Source organism: Moschus berezovskii, chromosome 5, assembly GCF_049115385.1.
Source record: "Moschus berezovskii isolate FMDL1 chromosome 5, NW_MosBer_1.0, whole genome shotgun sequence".
NCBI classification, from domain to species: domain Eukaryota; kingdom Metazoa; phylum Chordata; class Mammalia; order Artiodactyla; family Moschidae; genus Moschus; species Moschus berezovskii.
Genome location: NC_142464.1, coordinates 126673091 through 126685673, shown reverse-complemented (window position 1 = coordinate 126685673; position 12583 = coordinate 126673091). Strand labels below are relative to the sequence as shown.

At 55.0% G+C, this 12583-nt stretch overlaps 1 protein-coding gene across 3 annotated transcripts; it reads right to left on the bottom strand.

The window, feature by feature from the left end:
• Positions 1–1723: 1723 nt before the first annotated feature.
• Positions 1724–11133, bottom strand: LOC129561812 (uncharacterized). 3 transcript variants are annotated; one of them, XM_055434597.2, is made up of 3 exons: positions 10782–11131; positions 4789–8349; positions 1724–4082 (listed from the first exon to the last, which is right to left on the bottom strand). In XM_055434597.2, the coding sequence occupies exons 2-3, from the start codon at positions 6490–6492 to the stop codon at positions 3936–3938; spliced, it is 1851 nt and encodes a 616-aa protein (XP_055290572.2). In that variant the 5' UTR covers positions 6493–8349; positions 10782–11131; the 3' UTR covers positions 1724–3935. The 3 variants fall into 3 exon arrangements, 2 of the variants coding, with proteins under 2 accessions (XP_055290572.2, XP_088692765.1); XM_088836639.1 differs by having other exon boundaries at positions 4789–8340; XR_016037489.1 differs by lacking the exon at positions 4789–8349 and having other exon boundaries at positions 3943–4082; positions 10782–11133.
• Between the last annotated feature and the right edge of the window lie 1450 nt (positions 11134–12583).

The following is a 12583-nucleotide window of genomic DNA, read 5'->3' as shown; positions in this document are numbered from 1 at the left end:
TGAACAGCAACAAAGCAAGGAGTCCGGGGCCACTGGTGCTTAGGAGGCCTGACCTCCCTGAAGGTTTCCGGGAAAGGGTTTTTGAAGACAGGGTGAGGGAGGAGGGTTGTTGGGCTCCTGATATGCTTGCTGGTGGACAGTCTTCTGATTGGTTAGTGGTAAGATAATCGGAAATCAACATACTCTTCTGATTCCAACTGGTCTGGTGTCTGCGTGGTTTCAGTATCAGCAAGACAGCTCAAGGACATAGCTCAGAATACTATCACAGCTCTTGAGAAGGAACTGAAGATACTTGACTTTGTTTAATGGCTAAACTATTATTACTTTGTCTTGCTTGACTATTTTTGTTTCCACATTTTCTCACTTCTCTAATTAAATGTATTCTTTGGAATTCAGGGGAGTGTTTGGAGGCTGAAGTTTTTCTACAGACAAGAGGCAGGCAGAGGACATGGGTGGGGGGGTGGTCTGTCCCAGGAAGGCACCTCAGGGTCCTGCTCATCACAACATCATATTAGTCAGCACATCCCCTTTGCGGGACATGCAAATACGGTTAGTCTAATGTTTTCTTCAGGGTTAGACTGGGGATGTGTATTTTGGGAGGAGGCCCCCAGAAGCAGGCTTCCTCTCTCATCACATCATGGGCACCTGCAACCAGCATGACCTGTTGTGACCTGGAGCCCTTGGGATCTGGAGCCCCTGGAGGTGGTGGTCTGCCTGGCTTCCCCACATGGTGTTCATTCTGTGACCTTCGGCAGAATGTTGCTGTGTGGAGCCCACACCGGAAGAGTGGGGAGCTTGCTCCACCTCCTGTGTGGACCCATCTGCCCGGGAGCTGTGTCTTCCCCACACTTATGTGCTAAATCGCGTACCCCAGTTGTAGACTCGACAGTTATACTCCAGCACAACTTATTTGTTCACACTGGTGTGCGTTTGGGGCTGAGTCGGTGGCGGCCAAGTCCCTTTCTCACACCCGACATCCTGGAGCATTTCCTCATTTCCAAGCTCATCTTGTACATTTCCTGTCCCAGCCAGTGGCAAATTCCTCCTGATTGGTGAACTGTGCTTACTCTCTGAACTTTATCACCACTCACTATATGAGAATTAATTGTAGGAGAGAGACCTGTGAGGAGTGTCAATCTCCTATCTGAGCCTGGAGTTCCAGCCAGGCATGGCCCCAGTCCTGAGTGGCTGAGGGAGGGGCCGGGATGGGGCATGTCCCACCTTTCTTGGGTCCCACAGTCAGGGCCTGGTGGATATGTGTGGATAGAGGCTGACTTCTGGCTGACTGACCCTAGAATCTAGGATTCCTTTGCGAGGATCAGGGGTTTGACTGCCTGGACACAGGGCCCAGGGCCCTCCTTGTGGGTGAGCTCTTGTTGCAGCAGTTCCACTCAGCTGCCAGTAGAAGGAGCAGACTGAAACAGATTAAAGGTCAGTGCTTGGGCTGGGCTCAAAGGCCAGTCAGCAACACACTAGGATTTGTCTTTCCAAGAAGCCATCTTAACACTGGGCCCTTTGAAGAGTGCCAGGGAGAAGGAATGGCAGGAGTGTGCCCGGATGTCCCTCGGCCCTGGGTCTCCTACGGCAGCACGGCAGCAGCCAGGGGCTTCTGCCAAGGTCTCACCCGGCCTCCACGTCTCTCCCCAGGCCCTTGTCTTTCCTGGCATAGCGTTCTGCCCTGAGTCCAGTCCCCCTAACTGGTAGAATAAGACACTTGCAGCAATACAAACGCAAGAGTAGGGTTTATTTCTAGCTCAAGCTAGGGCTCATGCCTCTTCCAGCGCAGTGGAGTGCGGACAAGAGCCCCGAGCCCAGGTCACAGCAGCTTTTATAGTCTCAGATTACAGAAGCACCTATTTTTGTTCAAAAGATCAAGCTGGCAGAAGCTCATTGGCCAGTTCATGCGCGCGCGGGGTTTTTCTGGGGGATTTTTCCTTTTCCCCTGGTTGGCCCGATCTTTGGCGCCGGCGGGACGTTCCTGGGAACTTAGCCTCCACCTGTCTCAGGCTCATCGAGCTTATCCTGGCTGCTCAGATGTCAGGGCCCCTAACATCCCCCCCGTTTCTGTTGTTCAAACGGAGGGATCTTCCTCCAAGGGTAGAGTTCGATATTGTTGTCTCAGTACTAGTAACTGGACTGTGTTGGTACGCTCTTTGATGAATGTCACAAGTCTATTCAGGACACAGAGCCCGAATGATAGTATCAACACGATAAGTGGTCCCAACAGGGTGGAGATCAGGGTGGTCAACCAGGGCGAGCTCTGAAACCATGACTCGAACCACCCGTTGGGCCTCTCGTTCTTTTTTCCGCTGGGCTAGTCCCTCTCTTACCTTGGCCATAGACTCTCTCAGTACTCCCGTGTGGTCTGCATAAAAGCAACAGTCTTCTCCTAAGGCTGCACAAAGCCCTCCTTGTTGCAGGAAAATCAGGTCTAGTCCCCTCTGTTTTGTAAAACTACCTCGGATAGCGAGGTTAAGGATTTTTCTAAACGACTGATAGGCTCTTCGATGCGGTGAGATCTTCATCTACAGCGGCCCGCAGAGAGGCGAGTCCTTGGTTTTGCAGGGACAAGGACAGAGGCTATAACTGTCCCTGCTCCTGCCAGCCCAAGGCTCATCACAGAGGCCAAGGTGACAGCATTGATTGGCTCTCGCTGTTGTACTGCCATTTCTCCGAGATGTTCTTTTTCCCCTCTCCCCCAGTGGGAATACATGACTTCTTCAGAGTGACAGTAAATCTTTGGCGTAACAGTGACCAGAACACAGAACTCCTGTCTCGGATTAAAAACCTTTGCATGCAAACAGGGGGTCAGCCCAGTATGGGAACAAATCCACCAGCCTCCTGCCTCTGGAATAATGTACTGGGTATCATTCAGCTCTGTAATGTTGCCGGTTTGAGCACAAAGAGGGGCCTTCTCGAGTGGGACCGTACCCAAACAAAATCCCTTTCCCCAGACTTCTCTCATGGTAAGACCGACCTTACGGTCTGCCCACTTGCATTGCTCTGAGAAGTGGGACAGGGTGTAAGAAACGTTGAGGCCTATTGCCTCGTAAAAAGAGGGGTAAAGGTTATAGCAGAGCCAGCAAGAGCGGGTTGCATTAGGGTCAGTATGGTTTAATGCCGTAAAGGCGGCATTAAGCCTCACAAGGGATCTGCGGCCTGTGTGCTAGGGGAGTGAATTGTTTCTTCGGGGGCGTAGGTTGGGTCTTCTGTTCTTGGGTGAGGGGCGTCTGACGGGGAGGCCCCTGCCAGGGTTGAGGTTTTACGGCCTTGGGGAGTGGTCTTAGACGTCTTTGGTAAGCCTTGACTTTTAACCAGATTGGGGCCCACGCTGTCCGTCACTCCCGGTTCTATGGTTTGGAGGATGGTTAAGACACCCCCGTAATAGGGGCCATGCCATATGGGTCTCATAGAGGTCTGAATTCCCCAGCTAAGCCCTGAAGTCCACCGGAGTTTCCTGGCTGCCTCCTGGTTGAACATCACTTTGACTTGAGCATATCTGTCTTTCCCGTCTGGGCCTGGGGAGTTTGCGTACCCGTTGGGGGCCCTTTCTACAAATGAGAAGTTAACCCCATCCCTGTTTCCAATGTCCCACCTGTTTTTGCCATCATTTGAGGTCACGCAGGACCAGGAACTGCACCAGTAATGTTGTGTGCCCCCGCAAGTTTTCCAGTTTCTCATATACCCCGGGCATGCCCAAAACCCGTTGACCTGAAAAAGTCCCCCGGTCCAAGTTGCACCTTCTATGAGGTCCTTGAGGTTAAAATACAGGATTGGCCACCAAGTGTTGGGGGGGTGGTTCTCGGTGGTCGAGTTGAGTATCTCGCCAGTTAGCCCATTTTGAAGTTTCCAGGTGACTTTGACCGGCTGATGTGGGTTCCCGCTTGTTGTCCCACAGCCGACGAAGGTGGTCATCAGTAGCAAGACCACAAGCCTTAGGGGGCTTCTCGTCGTGTGATTTTCAGCTTTAAGGGATTTGACGGGTGAGGGCTGGCCTTCCATTCTATCCGGGCGTTGTCTTGTTCTCCTGGAGTGGCACGGCATACGTGGTCGCAGTGTACCCAAGGTCCGATGCCGTCAACCTTTAGGGCAGTGGGGGTGGTGAGAAGGACAACATAAGGGCCTTGCCTTTCCATCTAGGTTCTAGGGTTTTTGCTTGGTGCCTCTTGACCCATACCCAGTCTCCCGGCCCGACGTCATGCGATGGGACCGTTCCCTGGTTCTGTCTCTCATTAATATCTCTAATCAGAGTCCACACTTGTTTATGTACCTTGCTCAGAGCTAAAACTGCTTGCCTGAACTCCTTCAGGCTCGGGGGTGGTTTAGTCTTTCCATCAAAGATAGGACACGCTGGCGGAGGGGCCCCATAAACAATCTCAAAGGGGGTCAGACCGATTCTATAGGGGTGTTGCGTGCCCGGAAAGGGGCATAAGGAAGGAACGAGGGTCACCCAGTCCCCGCCAGTCTCTATTGCCAACTTTGCCAAAGTTTCTTTTAGGGTCCGATTCATCCCTTCTACCTGGCCCGAGCTCTGGGGACTGTATTCACAGTGTAATTTCCATTCAATCCCCATAGCCGAAACCAATCCCTGAAAACTTTACTCACAAAAGCAGGTCCATTATCAGAGCCAATAGAGGCCGGCAGCCCAAACCTAGGCACTATTTCCTCTAAAAGCTTCTTTGCTACCACCACGGCTGTTTCCCTCCTAGTGGGGTATGCCTCTCCCCACCCAGAAAAGGCATCTACCGTGACCAACAGATATCGTTATCCACACTTGCCTGGCCTTACCTCAGTGAAATCTATCTCCCAGTGCTGTCCCGGTCTTATCCTCCGGTACCTTATGCCCGTGTGTTGTCCCTTTTTCTTCCCCGGTGCCATCATCTGACAAGCTTTGCAGGAATGAGTAATTTCTTGTACAATCACTTTTTGTCGAGGAAACCGGAGACGTGCTGTTTGCAGGAGGGAGGCAATGTTTTTCTCCCCCAAGTGGGTGGTTTGGTGCAGGTGCGAGCAGAGGTGCCATCCCAGGTCGGAAGTAAGCAACAAGTTTCCTGCTGAGTCTCGGTACCATCCATCTGGATCTTCCGGGCCGACGCCTTTGGCTTGGATCCATTCTCGGTCCAAAGGAGAGTACTCTGGGATTGGTGGCAGGGCTCCCATCCCTGGGGCCGGCAGCCCAACAGTTAGGGCGCGGGCGTCATATCCTTCCGTGGCGGCCTTCTGTGCTGTCCCATCTGCAGCGCGGTTACCTCGGGCCTCTATGTTTTCTCCCTTCTGGTGTCCTGGGGTGTGGACTATGGCCACCGCTTGAGGAAGGTGGATGGCGGCCAGGAACCTACGAATCTCAGACAGGTTTTTAATTTCTTTTCCTTCTGCTGTCAAAAAGCCCCTTTCTCTGTAGATGGGTCCTTGGATATGCACCGTACCAAAAGCATAATGGCTATCAGTATATATGGTGACTCTCTGGCCTTTGGCCATCTCGAGCGCCTGTGCCAGGGTGATCAACTCTGCCTTTTGGGCCGATATCCCAGCGGGTAAGGCGTCTGCCCAAATCACCTTTCCGAAAGCATCTACCACTGCCGCACCGGCCCTTCTCTGCCCATCTGCCACGTAGCTGCTCCCGTCCGTAAACCATACTAGATCGCCATCCCCCAGGGGTGTGTCTCTGAGGTCTCCCCGGAGTGCCGCAACATCAGCTAGTATTTCGGCACAGTCATGCATCGGCCCTGTGGGTTCGGGGACTGGCAGTAGAGTAGCAGGGTTTAAGGAGCAGGGGGTCTGGAAACGCAGCCGGGGGGTATCCAGTAGCAAGGCCTGATAGTGCGTTAGGCGGGCGTTGGTGATCCACTTACCCAGCGGTTGTTTCAGAGTCCCCTCAATGGCATGGGGAGTGTAGACCAGGAGGTTTTGTCCATATGTCAACTTGTCTGCGTCATGGACAAGGAGCGCGGTTGCTGCAATGATGCGGAGGCAGGGCGGCCAGCCCGCCGCCCCAGGGTCCAGTCGTTTGGACAAGTAGGCCACAGGCCGCTTCCAGGGTCCCCACTGTTGGGTCAGGACACGTTTTCCCACTCCCTGTTTCTTGTCTACAAACAACTGGAACGGCTTGGACGGGTCAGGGAGGGCGAGGGCTGGGGCCTCTATCAAGGCCTGCCGAAGCTCCTGGAAGGCCTTTCTCATCGGCTCAGTCCACACCCTGTCTTTGCTTTCCCTGCTGCCCTCATAGAGGGGCCGGGCTTTTTCGGCAAAACCCCCAGTCCACAGTCTGCAGCACCCAATAGTCCCCAGAAATTCCCTCACTTGGCGGGGCGTGGTTGGTTCAGGAGTCTGCAAGATAGTCTCTTTCATGGCTTGGGTCAGCCATTGTCGCCCCTGTTTAATTTTATACCCCAGGTAGGTGACCTCCTGCTGAGCAATCTGGGCCTTTTTGGCACTGGCCCTATCCCTAATTCCCCCAGGGCACGGAGGAGGTCTCCGGTGGCCTGCAGGCATGCTTTCTCGGTTTTGGCTGCCAATAAGAGGTCATCTACATATTATAATAAAATGATGTCTGGGTGTTCAGCCCGGTACTCACGCAAGTCTTCGCCTAAGGCCTCATTAAACAGTGTCGGCGAGTTCTTATATCCTTGCGGGAGGCAAGTCCAGGTTAACTATCCAGTGGTTTGTCTCCATCAGTCCATTCGAAGGCAAAGATTTCTTGGCTCTGGGGCGCCAGGGGCAGGCTGAAAAAAGCATCTTTCAGATCTAAGACTGTATACCAAACACAGTCTGGGGACAGGCCGACAAGAGGGTATAAGGGTTGGGGACCATAGGGTGAATGTCATTTACCCTCTTGTTGATTTCGTGGAGGTCTTGGACCAGCCTATAGTCAGTTCCCCCCGGTTTTCTCACCGGCAATAAGGGAGTGTTCCATTGCGACCGACACCGCCTGAGGATTCCTGCCTTCAGGAGTCTCTGGATGTGGGGCGTGATCCCGACGGGCCTCCTGACTCATAGGGTATTGTTTCACCTTCACGGGGGTGGCACTTGCTTTTAAGTCAACAATGATGGGGGGTCGCTGTTTGGCTAGCCCCACCCCAGCAGTCTCGGCCCATGCTGAAGGGTAGCGCTGAACCCAAGATTGGACCGTAGAGCTGATATCTGGGGAGGGCATTGGCTGATACAACCTGTATTCATCTTTCAGAGCGAGCAACAAGACTTGGATTGGATGTCCCGTCCCATCAGTGACAGAGATCCCTCCAGGGGCAAAATGAATCTGGGCGTTGACCTTAGACAACAAGTCTCTTCCTAACAGGGGTGCCGGGCATTCTGGTGTAACTAAGAACGAGTGGGACACCCGCTTTGCTCCCACGACCACTTGTTGTTTAGTAGTCCATCGGTATTGCTTTGTCCCGGTGGCCCCTTGTACCCAGCTGGTCCTTTTGGACAGGGGTCCTTCTCTTCGGTTGAGGACCGAGTATTGGGCTCCAGTGTCTACCATGAAGCCGACCGGTTTCCCCTCCACTGCAATAGTTACCCAGGACTCGGGGAGGGGCATCGAGTCTTGACTCCCCTAGTCACTCTCTTCCCCAGTATACAGAACGCGAGTCGCCGGGGCAGAGGTCTCCCTTTTGCCCGATCTCTCTTTTTGGCCTCTCCTAGGACATTCATTTTTCCAGTGTCCTTTTTCCTTGCAATAGGCACATTGATCCTTCTCTAGTTTTTTCTTTCCCTTTGGACTGGCATCCCTAATTTGCCGATTCTCCCGACCACCTCTGGCTCCCGCAAAGAATATGCGAGCTAACTCTTGCTGATTTCTACCATTTTCTTCCACCCTACTTTCCCTTTCCTCTCTCCTAATCAGTTCTTCCCTCTCCTCAGGGGTCTCTCTATTGTTATATACTTTTTCTGCAGCCCTTAGCAACTCTTGAATCATCTGTTCTCCCAATCTATTTTTTGCAATTTTCTCCTAATGTCTGGAGCCGCCTGATTTACAAAAGCTAGGATGATAGCTGCACGGGTCTCATCCGTCTGCAGGTCCATGGGGGTATACTGCCGAAAAGCCTCCATTAATCTTTCTAGAAATGCTGCTGGGCTCTCTGTAGGCTCCTGTCTTACCAAATTTACCTTAGCCAAATTCGTTGGTCTCTAGGCAGCTGCTCGGAGGCCTGCCATAAGAGTCTGGCGGTACACTCGGAGACACTCCCTACCTTCCGCATGCTCAAAGTCCCACTGGGGCCGGGTCAGTGGAAATCCCTCATCAGTTAGGTTCGGCTGCATGGTGGGTCTCCCGTCCACACCAGAGACATGTTTCCGAGCTTCCGATAGAATCCGCTCCCGTTCTTCCGTGGTGAAGAGCACCTGTAACAGCTGCTGACAATCATCCCAGGTGGGATTATGGGTGAAAAGGATAGATTCTAAGAGGTCAATAAGTCCCTGGGGTCTCTCTGAAAATGAGGGGATCTGGGTTTTCCAATTGTATAAGTCACTGGTGGAGAAGGGCCAGTATTGATAGGTACGCTCCCCATCCTGGCAGGCTGGCCCCGCCTGAACAGGCAGCGCCCGAACAGTGGAGGTGGGGGCCTCCTGATCCAAGCCGCCCATCGGATCCAAGATTTCCCTTGTCCTTCCATGCGTCCCGAGGGCTGGGCCCCCCTCTTGGGGCGGGGCCGAAGGCTCATGGCCCCTCCTTGGCTCCCCAGACAATACTTGGGGTACCTGAGGGAGCAAAGGAGGGGGTACATAAGCGGGGGGGAAAAGCTCAGAATCTAGATCAATCAGGTTAGGGTAAAGTGAAGAGTCCTGGAGCATGGGGGGAGTCGGAGCTTGATTTCCACGGCTCTCAGTCTTCTTTTCCTCCAGAGCTTCCACGACCAAGACCTGTGGGACCTGCGTCGCTGGGGAAACAAAAGGTTTCATCCATGCTGGTGGGTTTTCCACCAGATCTTGCCAGACCAGGGCATCTGGTCCGGGTGGCTGGCCAGGCCGGGCACGAGAACCTTCCCCCTAACAGCCCGGATGGTGGGCAGGCTGAAGGTTCCCTCTCTTGGCCACCCAACATTAAAAGTGGGCCACTCTGAGGAGCAGAGCGTCACCAGCTTATTCCTCTTCACTAGCAGAGACAAGTCTCGCGCCCTAGATTTAAAATCAGAGAAATGATCCATCACGAGGGAGAGCGGGGTAGCGCTTCCTTGACCCATGAACACAGAATAGGTTTCGGGAGAGAACAGACACAGGAGAGAGACAGAGACAGTGCCGGCACACACGATAACACGACAAACGGAGGACAGACAAACGTCAGCCGAAAACACACTACTAGGTCTCTGAGACCTCTGAGGCTTCCTGCAGTTTAAAGTAACCTTACGGAAGGGCGTCCACTGCCCACCAGATTCCGGATCGGGAGAGACCGCCTCTCTCCCGCAGAGCCAGTTGCCTTCCAGCGCAAATGCTGGGCCTCAGCCTTACGCTGGCTACGGCGATCAATTTGCCCCTGATCAGACCTGGCACAGGTGCTGTAATCAGCCCTCCTCCGGGCTGATGAACCCCTTCTGCTGGGAGAGCGTTATTCTCCCCAGTCGGAGGGATCCCGGACGAGCCCCCAAATGTTCTGCCCTGAGTCCGGTCCCCCTAACTGGTAGAATGAGACACTCACAGCAATGCAAAAGCAAGAATAGTGTTTATTTCTAGCTCGAGCTAGGGCTCATGCCTCTTCCAGCGCAGTGGAGTGCGGACAAGAGCCCTGAGCCAAGGTCACAGCAGCTTTTATAGTCTCAGATTACATACTACTGCTACTACTGCTAAGTCACTTCAGTGGTGTCCGACTCTGTGCGACCCCATAGACGGCAGCCCACCGGGCTCCACCATCCCTAGGATTCTCCAGGCAAGAACTGGAGTGGGTTGCCATTTCCTTCTCCAACGTGTGAAAGTGAAAAGTGAAAGTGAAGTCGCTCAGTCGTGTCCGACTAGTAGCGACGCCATGGACTGTAGCCCACCAGGCTACTCTGTACATGAGATTTTCTAGGCAAGAGTACTAGAGTGGCTTGCCATAAGCACCTATTTTTGTTCAAAAGATCAAGCTGGCAGAAGCTCATTGGCCAGTTCATGCACGCGGGGTTTTTCTGTGGGATTTTTCTTTTTCCCCTGATTGGCCCAATTTTTGGCGCCGGCAGGACTTTTCTTGGGAGGAGTTTCTGGGAACTTAGCCTCTACCCTGTCTCCAGGAAATCGAGCTTATCATGGCTATTCAGATGTCAGGACCCCTAACAATAGACCTTTGCCCTCTCCACAGAATAAACCTCAATGCACTCACTCAAGCATGCAAGAAACAGTGTTTATTTTGCAGAAATCAAACTCAACTTCAACTCCCATGCCTCATCCTCTGGGGCTGAGAAAAATCACTCTGGGCACCAGCGGGGCCTGGGCGCTGATGCTCAGCCCTGAGCGGGGGCTCGACGACACCAGCAGCCTTCACCCTCCACCACATCAAGTGATGTGACAGCAAGGGTTCTAGGTGCCTGGGACTCTGGTTCTTCCCCAAGCATCAGGCGACAGAGTGATGACCCACCAACTGGCCAGCACTGCCACTGGAGGCTCGGGCACCCCCAAGCCCCCTCCTCAGCTCCAGCTCCCACGGCGCCGCAGGGACCGCTTTGTGGTCCTTCCCCCATGGGCTCTGTCCTTAGGTACGTGCGTGCTAAGTCGCTTTAGTCGTATCCGACTCTTCCGCGACCCTTTGGACTGTAGCCACACAGGTACAGACCTCCGCTTATCCAGCGTGGGACCACCAGGCCCTACACCCTCACCTGGACGGACGGCGGTCAGTTTAGGGAGCAGGGCCGGTGCGCGGGAGGGAAGAGTCCGCCGAGAGCCACTTCTGCTCCCGGGGCGAGGGTGGAGATGCTCTGCCGTCGGTCCCTGGACGAGTTGTGCGGGCCAGGCCGGGCGTGTCTCTGCAGCGCCGGAATTCCTGGGCCCTGGGTCAGCGCCCCGCCTGGGCCCCGCTGCCCGCCCTCCGACAGGCGGTCCGGGGGACACGGAAGTCCCGCTCTTCAAGCCGGCGCAGCCCGGCCCAGCAAGCGATCCCGGGCGCCGACCCCGACCTGCTGCGAGCCGCCCTTCCGGCTTTCTCGTTTCGGGGGCTCCCATTAGCCAGGCTTCTGGCACGTGACCCTCTCGGAGCCAATCGCAGCGGCCTTACCCGGCACTCGCTGATTGGCTCAGGACAACCAGGACGGGGAGGAGCGTGGCCGAAGAGAGGGGCTGGGCGGGAGGGCGGGGCCGAGGGGCGGGTCTAGAGTGGGGGCGTGGCCTGTTGTGGGAGGGGCGTGGCCTGTTGTGGGAGGGGCGTGGCCTGTTGTGGGAGGGGCGGGGCCCAGGCGCCTGGACTCCGCACCCAGTTTCCGCGGCTCTGGGTGCCTCCGGACCGCGCAGATGTCGACCGACCCTGGCCAGGCATTGACACAGCCCGAGCCCATCCCCAGTTCCGCTCCCGGCTCGGCCCCGCAGCCCGGCGTCTAGCATCCCTCCTCCAGCTCGGCCCAGCCTGACTCTCACCCCGTCCCATCCCTACCACCGCCCGGAGTTCTGCCCAACCTGGCCCCTCGGTTCGACCCCTCAACCCCGCCCCTCGGTCAAGTTCGAGTCCGGCTCCAAGGACCCAGCCTTCACCCCAGAGGCTGTCCCTCCTTTCAGATCTGACGGGAACCGCCTGAGGCAGGAGTGCAGCAGATTCCAAATTGAGTGGACAGGTGGCCCAGACCCCGGGTTCACCGAACCCCGCTGACTCGCGACTGTGGACAGCAGGATCGTCTAGCTGCGGATTAGCACAACTAGACAAAATGGTCCTTAATTGCCAGATCTTTAAAAATGTGCCCTGACAGCCTTGATGGTTAAGTGGCTGGTGACTCAAACAGCTCTCCAATGCAGACGCCTGCGAGGAGAGACAGCAAATCCAAGCAGAGCGCTGCCCGGGGCTGGCTGCCTGCAGAGTGGACAGCTCTGGAGGGGCAGGTATCAAAGTGTGCTCTGCTTTGTCAAAACACAGCTAAATGTCCTGAAAGGAAAGGGACTCCAGAAGAGGAAGTGTGGTCCTAAAGCAAGCCCAGGGGCAAGGCCACGGTCAGCCAGAGTCCCCATGGCCACTCCGAAATGCTCAGTCAGCTCCTGCCTCAGGGCCCTGGGTTGCTGTTCCTGCCTGGGTTCCACAGGCCTCCTCCTCTCTTCCTTGGGGTCTGTCTGCACTCCTAACCTCCTCAGAGGTGAAATAATACCATTCTCACCATCCTCTCTGCCCCTTATCCTACTCAATTTCCTCAGAAAGAACTCACCACCTATGTATTCATCATTTGTCTCCTGCCATTGGAGCAATCAGTCCCGGGAGGAAGGCCCTCCACTCTCCCCAGGCCCTAGAAGAGCTCTGCACATCACAGGGGCTCAGCAACCTGCAGTGAGCAAGTGCCTCTCCTGGGAGTCCTCAGGGAGAGGACTAAGGGGTCTGCCCCACCAGGCACAGGGGAAGGGCTGCCTGGGGTTCCCAGGGAAGGCAATTCAGGTGACCAGCACATCTGAGTCATTGCTTAAGACCAAGATGAGTCCAGGCCAGGTT